The following is a 13,851-nucleotide window of genomic DNA, read 5'->3' as shown; positions in this document are numbered from 1 at the left end:
ATACTTCCCCTTGCTTCAAACACATGTATCCCATCCTTCTTGCCACTTTCTGAAGCTGCTTTGGAATTCTCTCTCGTGAATGTCTTTACTTATGCTGTTGTAGCTGCCTTGATGTCCTGAAACAATTTAAAACTTTAACCTTTCATGGTCATTTCGACTTTGGGGGAAGATCCAGTGGGTAGAGTGGATGAGGACACACTGTAATGTTTTTACAAGCCTGCCTTTCGGTTGGGTGGCATTTGGCAGCAGCGGTCATTGTATTTTTATTTTGATCATACCTCATAAAGGTATGAAGGAGGACTTCCAGAACTGCTCCAGAAAGTCACAAAAATGATGGGATAAGTACATTCAAAGCGAGGAAGAGTAGTGTTAGGGATGTTAATAGCATTTTTAAGTTAATATTCCTATTTTTATAGTTTTGGGGTATTAATAGCAATTTTAAAAGTTCATATTCATACTTTTGATCATCCTTTGTATATTACAATGGAGATAAGCCAATATGGGATGTCTTTTACATAGTTCAGAAAGTTTTTTTTGTTTCTTGTGATAGTGACTGAGTTTAAGAATAAAACTTAACTCTTTGAACAAAGTAACATAATTTTAAATAGTTAAATCATAAAATACATTTTTCTGATTCTTTATAGGTGATGCAGAAGAGGGGGAAGAATATGATGACCCTTTTGCTGGGCCTCCTGATACAATTTCCTTAGCCTCAGAACGATATGATAAAGATGATGACGCCCCCACTGATGGTATGTGACATTTTCCCATAGTGTATACCTCTTGACATTTTCACACAAGGCAGGTGAAGGTCTCATCTGAAAGCATAAGGCAGAGGCTTGGGATAAGTTACCTTTACCAGCACCTTTTAAGGAACAGAAGAGCTCTCTCTAGTGGTTCTAGCTGAGGTTTCCCTAAGTATATACTTGCTATTTTTCTAGGAAATTTTCTTTACCAGGATTTTTAGGACAGTGCTTGCAAAATTGTATGAATATTATTAGTAACAGTTTGTTGGTTAATTTAATATTATCAAGTTCTTGCTTAATTTTATTGTGTTTAATAGTTTGTTGTATTATTTATTTTATAAACAATTAAAATGGTTTCTGATCTATTTTTGTAAAAATCTTACACAAGATGATTTCATGAAATATTAAAAAAATATTAAACTATTTTCCTGCATTGCCTTTTCACATCGAGACAGGTTTTTTTTTTATCGAATGCTTCTTTTAACACACATTTTCATTTTTCTGATTGGCACTTAAAATGCACTGTGTTATGCAGTAATATTATAGCGTTTTGTATTAATCGAATTAGTAATGAAGTTGTTTATCTCTTAATTTCTAAAAGCCACTGAATGTTGTTGGAGTTATGAAACTTAGTATAGCATGTGCTTTCTCTCTTACAGCCAAATGAGTGCATCTACACTGTAGAACCCTTATAAGGGTAATATATAGTTATAAATTAAGAATGTGTATCGATAAATTAGCCACGCATATTAATTTGTGGCACTCAAAGTTTCACGTAAAGGTAGAAATGAATAATGCTTTCTGCCACTATATGATGATCAAACTGTGCAGTTCCATCTCTAAATACAATTGCTGAATGAAAATATGCTTCTTGCAACAGAGCACTCCACATTTTATGTTATCCAGATTATTCCCTTTGGAAACATAAATTGCTTTTATGAGGTATAAAATTATGTCTATTGCAGAACAGGGATAAGTCAAGTACATGCATAAGTGATAAACATTCTAACCACTGATTCAGAACAAAACAATCTTTTTTTATAACCAGAACTTTGTACAATGTGTAGCAATAATAATCATACCCATTTTATGTTGACTTTTACATTTAATTTCTACTTTTAAAGGCAGGAATTTTTTTTCCCATTTTTATTCCCTTTATTTTACAAAGATACACACTTCTCTTCATTCTACTTAGTATACAAAACAGCATTACCCTTCCTAGTCTCATCTTCAAAAGCATTTCTGCTAGAAAATATTTTATAATTGATCAAGTAGTATTTCCAGGCACAACAATGAATTATTATTTAAGTTGTACTATTTTTCAGACACATTATTTTTTGCTTCTCTGTAAAATGTTGGGAGATGTCATGTGTATGTATGTATATATACTTATATATGTACACACATAGAGAAGACTTTACTCAAGAATAAACACAAAATGTACTCAATAGAATAGATACATTCAGAGTTTCAAAATAAATATTTTGATGTACAGGAAAGTATTATGTGCATTCTTAAAAAATTGCAACCTAGAAAGAAATCCAACAGTTGCATTCTGTGAGAGCTAAAAATTTTCTACTGATAACATCATATATTTTTATAACCAAGTATACAGGAACACAAAAATATGAAAAACTTTGTTGTTAGATTAGCTTATCGATATCCTATGTAATGACATTTATACATGACTGGACTTTATTTAAATCAACATTTAAATATTTGACTATTTGAGTAATACTTAAGTAGATTGAAAATTTCAGTTATTCATTTTTGAGATATAAATAATGTGATTTTAATAGTTTTACATTTTCTTCTAAGAACATTATTATATGTTAATTTTCAAGCCTCCACTTGAACTTTTTAATTTCTAAATGTAAAATATATCTCTTCATATCATTCTTTTCTTCCTACAATTTAAATTTTGTCTGTGTTTGCTTTCCTTTCCTGAATAAGTTTTCCTTCATTATGTGACCTCAGTTTAATAATGTATTAATTATAAAAAAGATAATGCACTTACAATAAGTATAACCAATTTAGCACAGGTCACCCAAAGGTCTTTTGTCAAATCATATTGTTGTTTTGTCCTTTTGACTTTTACCTTATGGTAGGCACTAACAAAGTATGTGAACTTTGATGGATTATAAACTCTAAACATGATATGTATTTTTCATAATGATAATGTAATTTTCAAGGTACTGAAAAGGTCAAACCTGCATGTCTCTATGTGCATTCTAAGTCTGTCTTTCCCTTTAATATTTCTTTTTCTCTGTTTCTCTGGTTCAAAAGTTCACTCAGTTCCCAAATGGCCACCTAATTTTCCAGTTATTCCCTCAAGCCATATGTGTTTTGGTTTCTTTATGGTTTATTAGGTACTGTAGGAAAGTAGCATAAGTTATATCTTCTAATGAAATTCAAGCACACTTCAGTGATGCTTCGACTTGATTGCTGGTAGCAATTAAATCACAACCAAGAAGAATAATGCATAATCTCACAAGGTCCAGACACCCTATAGAAATTGAATGGGAATGAAAACAGAAAACAAAAACAAAATCTCCAAACCCTGCCAGACATGCTGTTTCCAACCTGCCTTTTTTTTTTATTGGCCAACTGCCTGATTGATAGCAAAATCATAACTTGCTGCATGCTAACAGGCAGAGTTCACTTGTAGGTTATTGTGAGCTGATAAAGGGTTAGATGGAGTTTTGATTTTCACATTGGACCTTGGTACACCAGATTAATGGAATTTCAATGAGAGACTCGAGTAGCCACAGCTTTGTCAGAGAAACAGATGGAGATTCTATAGTCATGTCTACTCATTAATACTAGTTGCCTGAAAGGTATGCTGCTTCTTTATACAAAAGAGTTGATATAATTGATTTTTGAGTGGCACATTGAAAAAAAGTACCTTATTGATGACTAGAATTGTAACATAAATTGTGATAGATTTTTGGGTAGCTTGCAACATAAAAATACCATATTTTGTAATTTTTTCATCTCTCTCTTTGGAAACATTTTCTATGTTTATTTTTTTTAAAATACATTTTAAGACTAATTACAAAAAAGGAGAAAAATGCCTTGGTGAATTATCTTTTAGGAAAAAGTAAGAACCTATATTTTATTTATAAATGACCACATGACAGCTATCAGTATTAATTTATATGGTAATGTTGAAATTATACTTACTAGAAGTTTCATTTTATTAGCTTTATGTTTAATTTTTCTGGAAAATTAAAAAAATCAGTAGAGTCTAGACTGTCACATCACTGATAGAAGTTTTATGCTTTATTGTGTAGGGGAGGTATATTGGAGTATTAGTATGCTTGTACATGTCAGTAATCAGATAAAATTAGAGATGAGACTTAAAACATTAAAAAAGAATCTCCCTTATTGTACAAATGTTACGATATTTAGGCACTAAGGTGGTGATTGTAGGGTAACTTTTAGATATTATATAATGACTTTAGTTTTCATTTTTTCATTCTGAAAATAATTTTCATTTATTGTTGTCATTTATGAAAGAAGCTTCTAACCATGTAGCACTGTGGAAAGTCCCTGAGGTAAGGTGAAAGGATTCAGTGAGCTAGAAGACATATATTGGCTCTGCTCATCAATGATAGGTCGAAGGATCCCAGTGGACATTTGTTACAAATCTGATTCAGTCTTAGACCATAATCACTTTGTGGATAAGAATCTGGAACCTTGGGGGTGTGAATGTAGGAAGGCCAAAATGAAACTGAAGATACCGAAGAGTCATTTATTGTCCTGGTATCTTCCTAACTAAAATTTCCCAAATAAAATCAGCCATTGAAAGCTAGGGGCACTGGCAGGGATATAAGTTGTTAGGAAATAATGCTTGTTTAGGGATAAGATGGTGCTGTTAAAACTTAGGGATTAAGACAAAGGCTAAATTATTTTGATCATAGTTTATGATATTAAATGAATTTTTCCCTTTTTTGGTATGTGTTCCTTTGGGAAACTCCAGTATTTAGAAATTTGAATTTATAAGTGAAACACATAAAATCATTTATTCCAAAAGATTGCTTAAAAAAGGATAATTTATTTTATATATTTATATTTATTATATTTAACTTTTATTTATATAATATAAATTATAATATAATATAAATATTTATATATTTATAAATGAGCTTCATGATGAATCTGTACAGGCTTAGGAATAAACCCAATCATATGCACACGTGTAAATTTAATATACTAACCTTCTTCAGCTAGGATTCTGCTGGTTTTATTTCAGGTGATATCTACGTCCTATTACCAGAGAAGACCAGGTTGAGTAGTGAGGTACCTTGTGTATCCATTATTCTGAAAGACTTTTCTTTTGAAATCAAGGTCTGACCAGGCCCCTAAATAAGGCTCTGAGATTTCCTAGAGGTTGTTTGTCTCCAGGGCCTTTCAAAGAGGACCAAAAAGGCAAACTGGAGCTCCCGGCCCTAAATAGAACATTACCCAGGAAATGTTAAATGTGTGAATTTCATTCATAATTATACATTTTTTACCTTTCCCATACTTTTTTTGGTGTTGGAGTGGGGTCCTCTGGAACTAAGGTCTGCTCAACTTTTCTCTGGGTCTCGGTATCTTACCTGGGAGCTCTCTGCAGGAGCTGGTGCCCTTTGTTTAGAGAGTAGAATTCAGAATTTAGCCCAGAGGTACTAAAGCCTTTGCTGCCAGTTATTTCTGAGAATGGACCCATTGATTCCTGAGGCTTTGGTTATAGTTTTGTAGTGAGTGACCTCCTCATCATCCTGTAACCCTGCGTGTAGCGTATTTCTAACATTCCTTCACAAAAGTTAGCACTCATTGTCTTTGATTTCCTCCGGGCTTTGATGTCCTCTGTAGAATCCTCATTATTTCAATCTTTGTTGCTTTCTGGTTGTTAGGAGTTACTCAGAATTTTGTTTTTCTTTTTGAAACAAGATCTATGTGGTTCCGGCTGGCCTTGAAGTCATTATGAAGCCCAGGCTGGCCTCAAACTTGAGGTAATCTTTCTATTTCATGAAAATACAGGCGTACACCAGCATACCTGGTACAGACTTGTTGATCTACTGAAAACAACTTGCTCTTTCCCCTCAACCCCAGCCCTTCCTTGCTGTTAGTCTGTTGCTTAAACAGGGGTCTTGGTCCAGGTCCTCGGCATCCTAGGCAAGTGCAGTACTACTGAACTACAGTCCAGCTCTTTTACTGTTTTTCAGGCAGGGTCTAACCAAGAGGCATCATTAAAGCATTTTCTCAACTGATATATTAAAATAATTTCTTGAGTAAGAATTGCTTCTTTCTCTCCAGACAGAGGTAGTCCAAATAAATACGTTAATCCAGCCTTTGATATAGTCACTTAAAGTGAAGGCCAACTTTCTGGAGGAATCTAGGTTCTAGAAACAATAGTAAAGAACTACCCTTTTCCCTAAAGAATTGCAGTCTTTCTGTGGGTAAGATGGATGCATACGTAATAGTTGGTTTTTTTTTGTTGTTGTTGTTGTTTGCTGTTTTTGTTAACATTACTCAAATACAGAAATGTGTGGCATTGACAAATACTCCAAGAGGTTAGAGAAAGAAGCTATTGTAGACTGGTAACAGTGGATACTTTATGGAAGAAGCTGTAGTGTGAACTAGAACTTAATCTGGACAGGTAGAATTTTAATTAGTAGAGTATAGAAGGAAGAGTACTTTTGAGATAACTGAAGGAGTAGGGGGCAAGAAGAAATGCAACTGGCAAGAGCAATTTGAGGAAATATGGAAAGAATAACAGGAGTGAGAAAGGCTGGAGAAGACTGGGGGATGAGGAAGGACCGGAGTGGTGGATAAAAGCTTTGGTTCTGGCTTCAGGTACTGATTTAACCACTGAGTTACTTAGTTTAAGATACTACCATTCAGAATTGGTTTCTGCTTCTCTAAAAATAATTTTCCTTTTTTAGGCAAGGTAAAATCCAAGTATTAAGGACTTTAAATGGTATTATGAAGAATTGATTCTGTAGAATGTGTATTCGTTTTAGACTTAAATTTTTTATTAGTACACATTTGTATACATAATGATTACATTTATTATGGGAACTTGATACATGTATATAATGCATCTTAATTTTTTTATTCCTTATCCTCACTTCTCCCTAATACTTCCACATCTTGTCCTCTTCTCATTTAAAAGCTCTATTTCCATTGTTTCCTTCAATTTTTCCATCCTCTTTCCCTTTCCTTCTGTTTCCCCATTTCTTTATTTTCCTTCTCATCTGAAAAAGATCTCCCTACTCCTTATTATCTTTTAGTTTGCTCTTTATTTCTATTTTCATATAAGAGAAACCATGTGGTATTTAAGCTTGTGTGCCTATTTATTTTAATTTTATGGCCTCAAGGTGCATCCATTTACCTATGAATGCCTAAAATTTATTGTTTTTTTATGGCAAAGTCATACTCTATTGTGTATAAATACCACATTTTATTTATTCATTCATCTGTTGATGGGCATATCGGCCATTTCCGAGATTTATTTATTATAAATTGTGCTGCCATAAGCATGGGTCTGCATATATCACTACAATTTGATGACCTATGTTTCTTTTTTGATTAAGACAATGTGATGAGAAATGGAATTTTAGATAGATGTAGCTAGTTGTAGACTGAAGGGAGTTTAACCTTGAGGTAAAGGGCTATTCCATATACATGGTGATCAGAAACTAGACTAGGATAGGGACAGTGTAACTAGAAAGGAAAGGCTATACCTGAGGAAGAATGCATAGGACTTCAAATATATATTATATATATACAAATATATATATATAATTTAGAAGAAAGAGAGAGGGGCCAAAGATGAGCACAAAATGTAAAATTTGAATGACTAGAAAAATAGAGTGAAATGTGAAAATTAGGAGGACAATAAGTTTGGAGGAAAATGAAACTGAAAATGAGTGTGGATTTGGACGGCTGAGTTGAGCTAACAATGAACATCCAGAATGCCTAATAGCTAGACAAAAATATGGAAGCAGAGCTTAACTGGATCTTCGCTTGTTCTTCTCTTTTTAGTTTCATTCCTTCTGGGGCAGATACAGAATTGGACCTACCTGAGCCACTCCAAAAATAAAACATGGTGATCAAGAACAGAATCTTGAATTATAATTGGTTGTTTTCAAATTCTGGTTTCTTGATACTTACCTTTGTTACTCTGGCCAGTTGCCTTTTATGAGTTTTCTCATTTATCGAATGAAGATAATGGTACCCATATCCCCTGGCTTTTAACTAGTTTTAAATTGGATAAAACACATAAAGAGCTTATACTATTTGCCTGGTCTGTGGTAAAGACTTGTTAAGTGCAAATTATTACTGTTATCCAGCCTTTTGGAGATTGACTTAGACTTTCCTCACCTGTATTTAACACAGCTTTGTCCATCACCTTTATATAGTTCATATGCTTTACTGGCTAAGGTGGATTTTATAGGATTTTGCTGGTAGAAGTTTTAGGGTTTCCAAATACCTGATCGGTTTAAAAATCCTTTGTTGAAAGCACAGTGATTAGAATTTCTTTAGCAAATAGTGTGCCTTTCCCAGAACCATTCTATCTGTGGCTTAGCTTTTTTCTGCAGAATATGAGAATGGACCTATGAGAATGAGTAAGTTTTATATCTAGAAAAACCTGTTAATAAGCATCATAAGCCTTCAGGAAGCACCCTGTTTTACACATGAACTCGATGACTAGTTACTGAAACTTTATACACTTTTGAAAACATTTGAATGAATTTGAACTATGTTAAGAAGATTCTATTATAAGGTTATATAAGAAAACAATATCCCGAACATTCTCACTCAAGAGCCAAATGAGATAATGTTAAAGAGAGTAATAGATCCAAACAGAAAGAGTAGTACACTGAACTGAAATGCAGGGCTAGAAAGTCAGTGGTAGTAAGTAATGTCTTATGAATGAATACCCTCAGAGAGGATTAAAGCAATATTGGTCTGTATTTTTACAAAGGTTAAACATATAATGCAGTCTTTTATATTTGCTTACCAAAGTATTTTTTCCCTCAGACTTTCAATTGATATTTGGTTTATATTTTTGTACTTGAGGAAAAATTCAGTAAGCTGAGATTTAAAAATTAATGTAGGTATTAATGAAGAAAATGTCTTTGGAAGGTTCAATAATGAACTCAGGTAACTTACTTTCTTGAGGAACTCTTTTTCTATATGTGGCTAGCATCTTGCATTACAGAATGGGGGTAAGACCAAAGCAATTTTAAATGAAACCCTAAAATTATTGCTCTTGAGAACATGTAAACTTGGTTAAAGGAGGTGACTTTAATTTTACAGAGTTATCAGAAATTTGGGCTAGTGTCTAGGATTCTTAGGTTTTGTGTTTTTTTTTTTTTTGGTACCCAAAATAGAACTCATGACCTTGTGCTTCCCAGGCAAGGGCTTGAGCCACTGAGCTAAATCCCCAGGCTAAGTCTAGGATTCTTAAAGTCTGTTTTATTATTGCTTTATTCATATACATTTAATCATAGAATTTATCCAGTTAAAGTATAAAGTTTAATGGTTTTTCACATAGTCACAGAGTTATGCATCACTTCTTAATTTAGAACGTTTTTATCACCACAAGAAAGAAACCTCATACCATAAGCAATCTCTCTTTGTTTTCTTTCTGTCCTATCCCCTCCTCTATCTCCCTCAAGGACCTAGTCAACTAGGAATCTACCTTTTTTTCTCAATGCATTTGCCTAATCTGAATATTTCCTATGAACAGAATCACGTAATAGGTGGCTTTTATGTTTGGCTTCATTTACTTAGCGTAATGTTTTCACAGTTCATATGTGTTGTAATGTGCATCAGTTCTTCATTTCCTTTCACAGCCCAATAATACTTCATCGTGTATAGCGTGTGCTGTTTTTTGTTTATTCATCAGTTGATGGACGTTTGTGTTGCATCCTCTTTTAACTACTGTGAATAATGCTTCTGTGAACATTAGTGTATAAGTTTTTGTGTGAATATATATGTTTATGTCTCTCGAGTGTATGCCTTGGAATAGAATTATGAGGTCATGTCATAGACGTAGATAAAACTTTTTGAAAAGTTGCCAAATATTTTCCAAATGACTGCACCACTTTATGTTCCCACTGGCAATATATAAGCTTTAATTTCTCCACATATTCTTCAAGACTTGTTACTATTTGGACTTTGGTTTTTTTGGTACTGGTGAATGTAAAGTTGTATCTTGTTATCTTTTTGATTGGCATTTTTCTACTGACTGACTACTGATCACCTCCTGCCCCTTTTAAAATAGTACTAGAGACTGAACCCGGGGCCTTCATACTGAGCTGTATCCCCAGACTTTTAAAAATGTGTCATTTTGAGGCAGGGTCTCACTAAGTTACTGAGTTACCCAGACTGGGCTTGTATTTCTGGTCCTCTTGCCTCAGCCTCCCAGAGTGTGAGGATTACTAATCTTTTCATGTGTTTATGGCCATTTGTATGTTTTGGAGAGTGCCTATTCATATCCTTTTCTCATTTATCAATTGAGTTGTGTTTTTATTGTTAAATCCTGAGTAATTTTTATATTCTAGACACTAATCCCTTATCAGATACATGGTCTATAAGTATTCTCTTCAATCTGTGGGTTGTCATTTCACTTTCTTAATGGTGTACTTGAAGTACAAAAATTTTAAATTTGATGCAGCTTAATTTATATATGTTTTCTTTTGTCATTTGTGTTTTTGGTGTCATGTCTGGTAGGTTTCAGCCTAACAGTTCTCGACTGCCTGCTTGCAAGGCAGGCACTTATGCTGCTGAGCTAAATCCCCAGCCCCAAGTCTTTTTTTTTAAAATAAGGTTTTCTTAACTCAAAGATAGGTGATTTCTCAAAATACTGAATTTTTTACTCTGAAAAGATGTAAGCTTACCATACCAAAGTAGAGACACATTGTAGTTTACCTTTAATGTTGTTATTGCTTAGTGTTTATTTTGCATGTTGTACAAATGACAAAATTTAGTTTTCTTTCTGTGTACTTTCACCTGAGTTGAAATCTTAAAATCTGTAGCCTTTAACATAATTTAAGAAAATAATTCTTAATTTTTCTTGTGGCAAGATAGGTTATTACTGTCACATCTAGCAATATCATGCTTTTGATACATAAATTTAAGAATACTTTCTGCATTACAGACGTAAATACATAACTATTTTGTGTTAGTTTTACTTTAATAAATTATTTCTGAGAATATATAGATTATGTTCCATATAGAACATGTCCAAGTAGGATTACTTAGTTAGTTTTCTGGCTTTTTTGGGAGAAGCATTGTCAATACATAGTTATGATAATGTGATCTGAGGGGTGCTAGAATCCTGGTCTTGGAAAAATGGTTGCTGTCTTTAGCTTTCAAAAAGAAATTTGTTTTGCATTGGTCTCTTTTCCTTGGTAAGGACATCTTTCTCCCTGTGCGTCAGTTATCCAATTGAGCCATTTTGCCAAATATGGGAACTGAGACCTAAAAGGTCATGTGGATTTCCTAAGCACTGCTATTCAGTGTGAGGCCTGAAGACTGGGACTGATCTGTCATCTATCTGTTGCACCCAAAGTACAAAAACTGGAAGTAAGCACTTAGAAACATTTATAGCAACCTGACATTCCTGCTTTATCCACGTGCATAGTCCTTGCCCCTACTAATTCATGGTTTTGTTTTTTTTTTTAAATAAAAATACTGGTTTGTGGTATCTTGAGGCAAATATAGTGGGTAGAGGCAACTTCTGGTCCTTTACCAGAGATACGAGCATTGATGTAGGATGAGAGAGAATTATTACAGTAGTCCCGTAACTACTAACTGGGTTTTTTCTTTTTTGTTTTTCTCACCTTGGAGTCCTGTATCTTTATCTGTGTCTCCCTCTGTAGTCATAATCATATTGTTTTAATTTAAATATTAAGTTTTTCACCATGGAGAGACTTTAGAGATTTAAATTCCACATTTCTTGTCAAATACTCTTTCAAGTTCTTATGTCACATATTTAATTATAGTTTTCATATAAAAGTTAAGCGATGGAACAGTCTCAAAGCTTTTCATTTGGAATATCTAGAGAAAGGGTAATGTAATTTGAATGTCATCTAGTTCCTTTTCATGCTTAAAAAGATGTGTTTAGTGGCATACTTAAAGACTATCAGAAAAGTAATTTCATTTCAGAGGTGTATATTTGCTTCATTTTATGTAAATGTCTTTAAGTGACTCACCTCATTTTTAAATACCACTTGTGAACTCTTCTATCTTGAACATGCTCATCACTTTTGAACACTAAGGAGGTTAGTAAAAATAACACTTTAATATAAAAATGTCTTAATGTGGAGAAAAGAAATACACATATTTCTTTCATTGAATAGGACTTACTGTAGTATTGGTATCCTGGAATCTGTGTTATGGAATATATGTATGCTATAAAACTCTAACATATTTAGAATGACTGTTTTGATAAAAGAAAGTATGTCTTTGAGGAAATGAGGAATTTTATTTTTTAAATAAAAATGTATGTTTTAGGTAGAGTGCTAGATGGGGTAAAAGTTTAATTCAAAAGGTTTTGCTGTTATGTTAGAATGTGGGAGTTAAATGATTAATAAGATATGTCACTGCCTTAAAGACTATAAATTAGTACAGGAAAGAAATGTAAATATCAACTCGAAGGCAGATTGGTGAAGTCATTACTACAAAAAATATAGATGCAGAAAGAAGATAGTAATTATAATTGGAATGCAGACAGTCATTTGAGCAGGTTGGGGAAGAATGTACTTTCTGGTATTAGGAAACAAAGAATAGCAGTGTTTCAAATTGTAGAAATAGCCCAGTAAAGGGATGTATTAGTTAGAAGACTTTTTCATTGCATGGGACAAGAAAACAATAACAACAACAACAACAAAACCCAACAACACCCAATTTTTTTTTTTTTTTGTCTTTTTCCTTTTTATCGGTACCGGGAATCGAACTCATGACTGCCTGCTTGCAAGGCAGGCGCTTATGCCGCTGAGCTAAATCCCCAGCCCTGGCAACAACACCCAATTTAAACCAGTATTACTAAAAATCAGAAAAAGAAACCAACCACACACTGACCTGAGAGAAAAGTATAGAGTGACATCTTGCTTTATGCTCACGTAGATCAGGTGGTTGCTTGCACTGTAGTGAGTATTCTCACTCTCTGCGTTTCTATATGTGTCTTCCCTATAGGATGGCTGTGGCAAAGATGACTTCACTAGCCACCAGCAACTTCTGTGATATTTGCTACTAACTTAGCAACTCTATGGAAACAGATTTCTCAATAGTTGCAGTAGAGGTCCTTGGCTTGGGTCATGTGTTCATTCTAAATCAATCACTTTGAGGTGTGTGTTTGTGTGTGTTGTCTCAAGTGGTCTGGACTAGATCAGTGCTCCTAAGAGAGTGCAAGGGTGAGGACAATTTTAACCTCATCTTAACTACTAGAGACTGGAAATGGTGCCATTCTCTAAAGGAAAATTGAGGTACTCTTGAAGAACAGGAAGTTGAGAGCAGGCCAAGGCTAGGTATCCATTACAAGACAGGTTATTAAAGTGACTCAGCTTAGATTTTCTAAGAGAGATTTCTTTAGAGAGCGAAGAGATAGACAGTAGTTTTAGCTACCCAGCCAGCAATGGATATTTCAAGTTCATTAAAGGAGAATAATGGCTGTACAGCAGTGAGTTAAAAATCATTATTTAGCATGCTGAATTTGGAATTGATTTACAGAGAGCTATAGGCCCAAAGAAAAAAGTTGAGGCTAACAGTGCAGACTGGCTTATTTATTTATTTATGCTGGAGATTGAACCCAGAGCCTTGTGCATGTGAGAGAAGGACTGTACCACTGAGTTACATTTTCAGCCTTATTTTTATTAAATCTTCAAACTTTTAAGGGCTGATTTGCAAGCTAACAAAAGTTTTTGGTTTTTTAATTTAAATTGTTTGCTCTTTGGCTATCATAGTCATTTCTCAGAATGTATACCCTTATCAGTATATGGATAAAAAGATTAAATAGATAAACCAGTTGCTTTTAATTTTTGCCACAGATATGAAAAGGTAGAATTGTATAGATTAGTGATAAATAAAATTAGATTTTTATATTATT

General features: G+C 33.6%; 1 protein-coding gene across 3 annotated transcripts in view; it reads left to right on the top strand.

Annotated features, from left to right (window-relative positions):
• Nucleotides 1–13,851, top strand: part of Skap2 (src kinase associated phosphoprotein 2) — a 179,519-nt gene that overhangs the window by 39,502 nt on the left and 126,166 nt on the right. For all 3 annotated transcript variants that reach the window (XM_063239690.1, XM_003467941.5, XM_063239698.1), the window contains exon 4: nucleotides 645–752. In XM_063239690.1, the coding sequence (XP_063095760.1) occupies nucleotides 645–752 (108 nt within the window). The remainder of the gene's footprint in view (nucleotides 1–644; nucleotides 753–13,851) is intronic.

Source organism: Cavia porcellus, unplaced genomic scaffold, assembly GCF_034190915.1.
Source record: "Cavia porcellus strain 051 isolate PalLab524CR breed Dunkin Hartley unplaced genomic scaffold, mCavPor4.1 scaffold_2, whole genome shotgun sequence".
Lineage (NCBI taxonomy): Eukaryota > Metazoa > Chordata > Mammalia > Rodentia > Caviidae > Cavia > Cavia porcellus.
The sequence above is the reverse complement of the archived record's forward strand: the minus strand, read 5'-3'. Positions and strand labels throughout refer to the sequence as shown.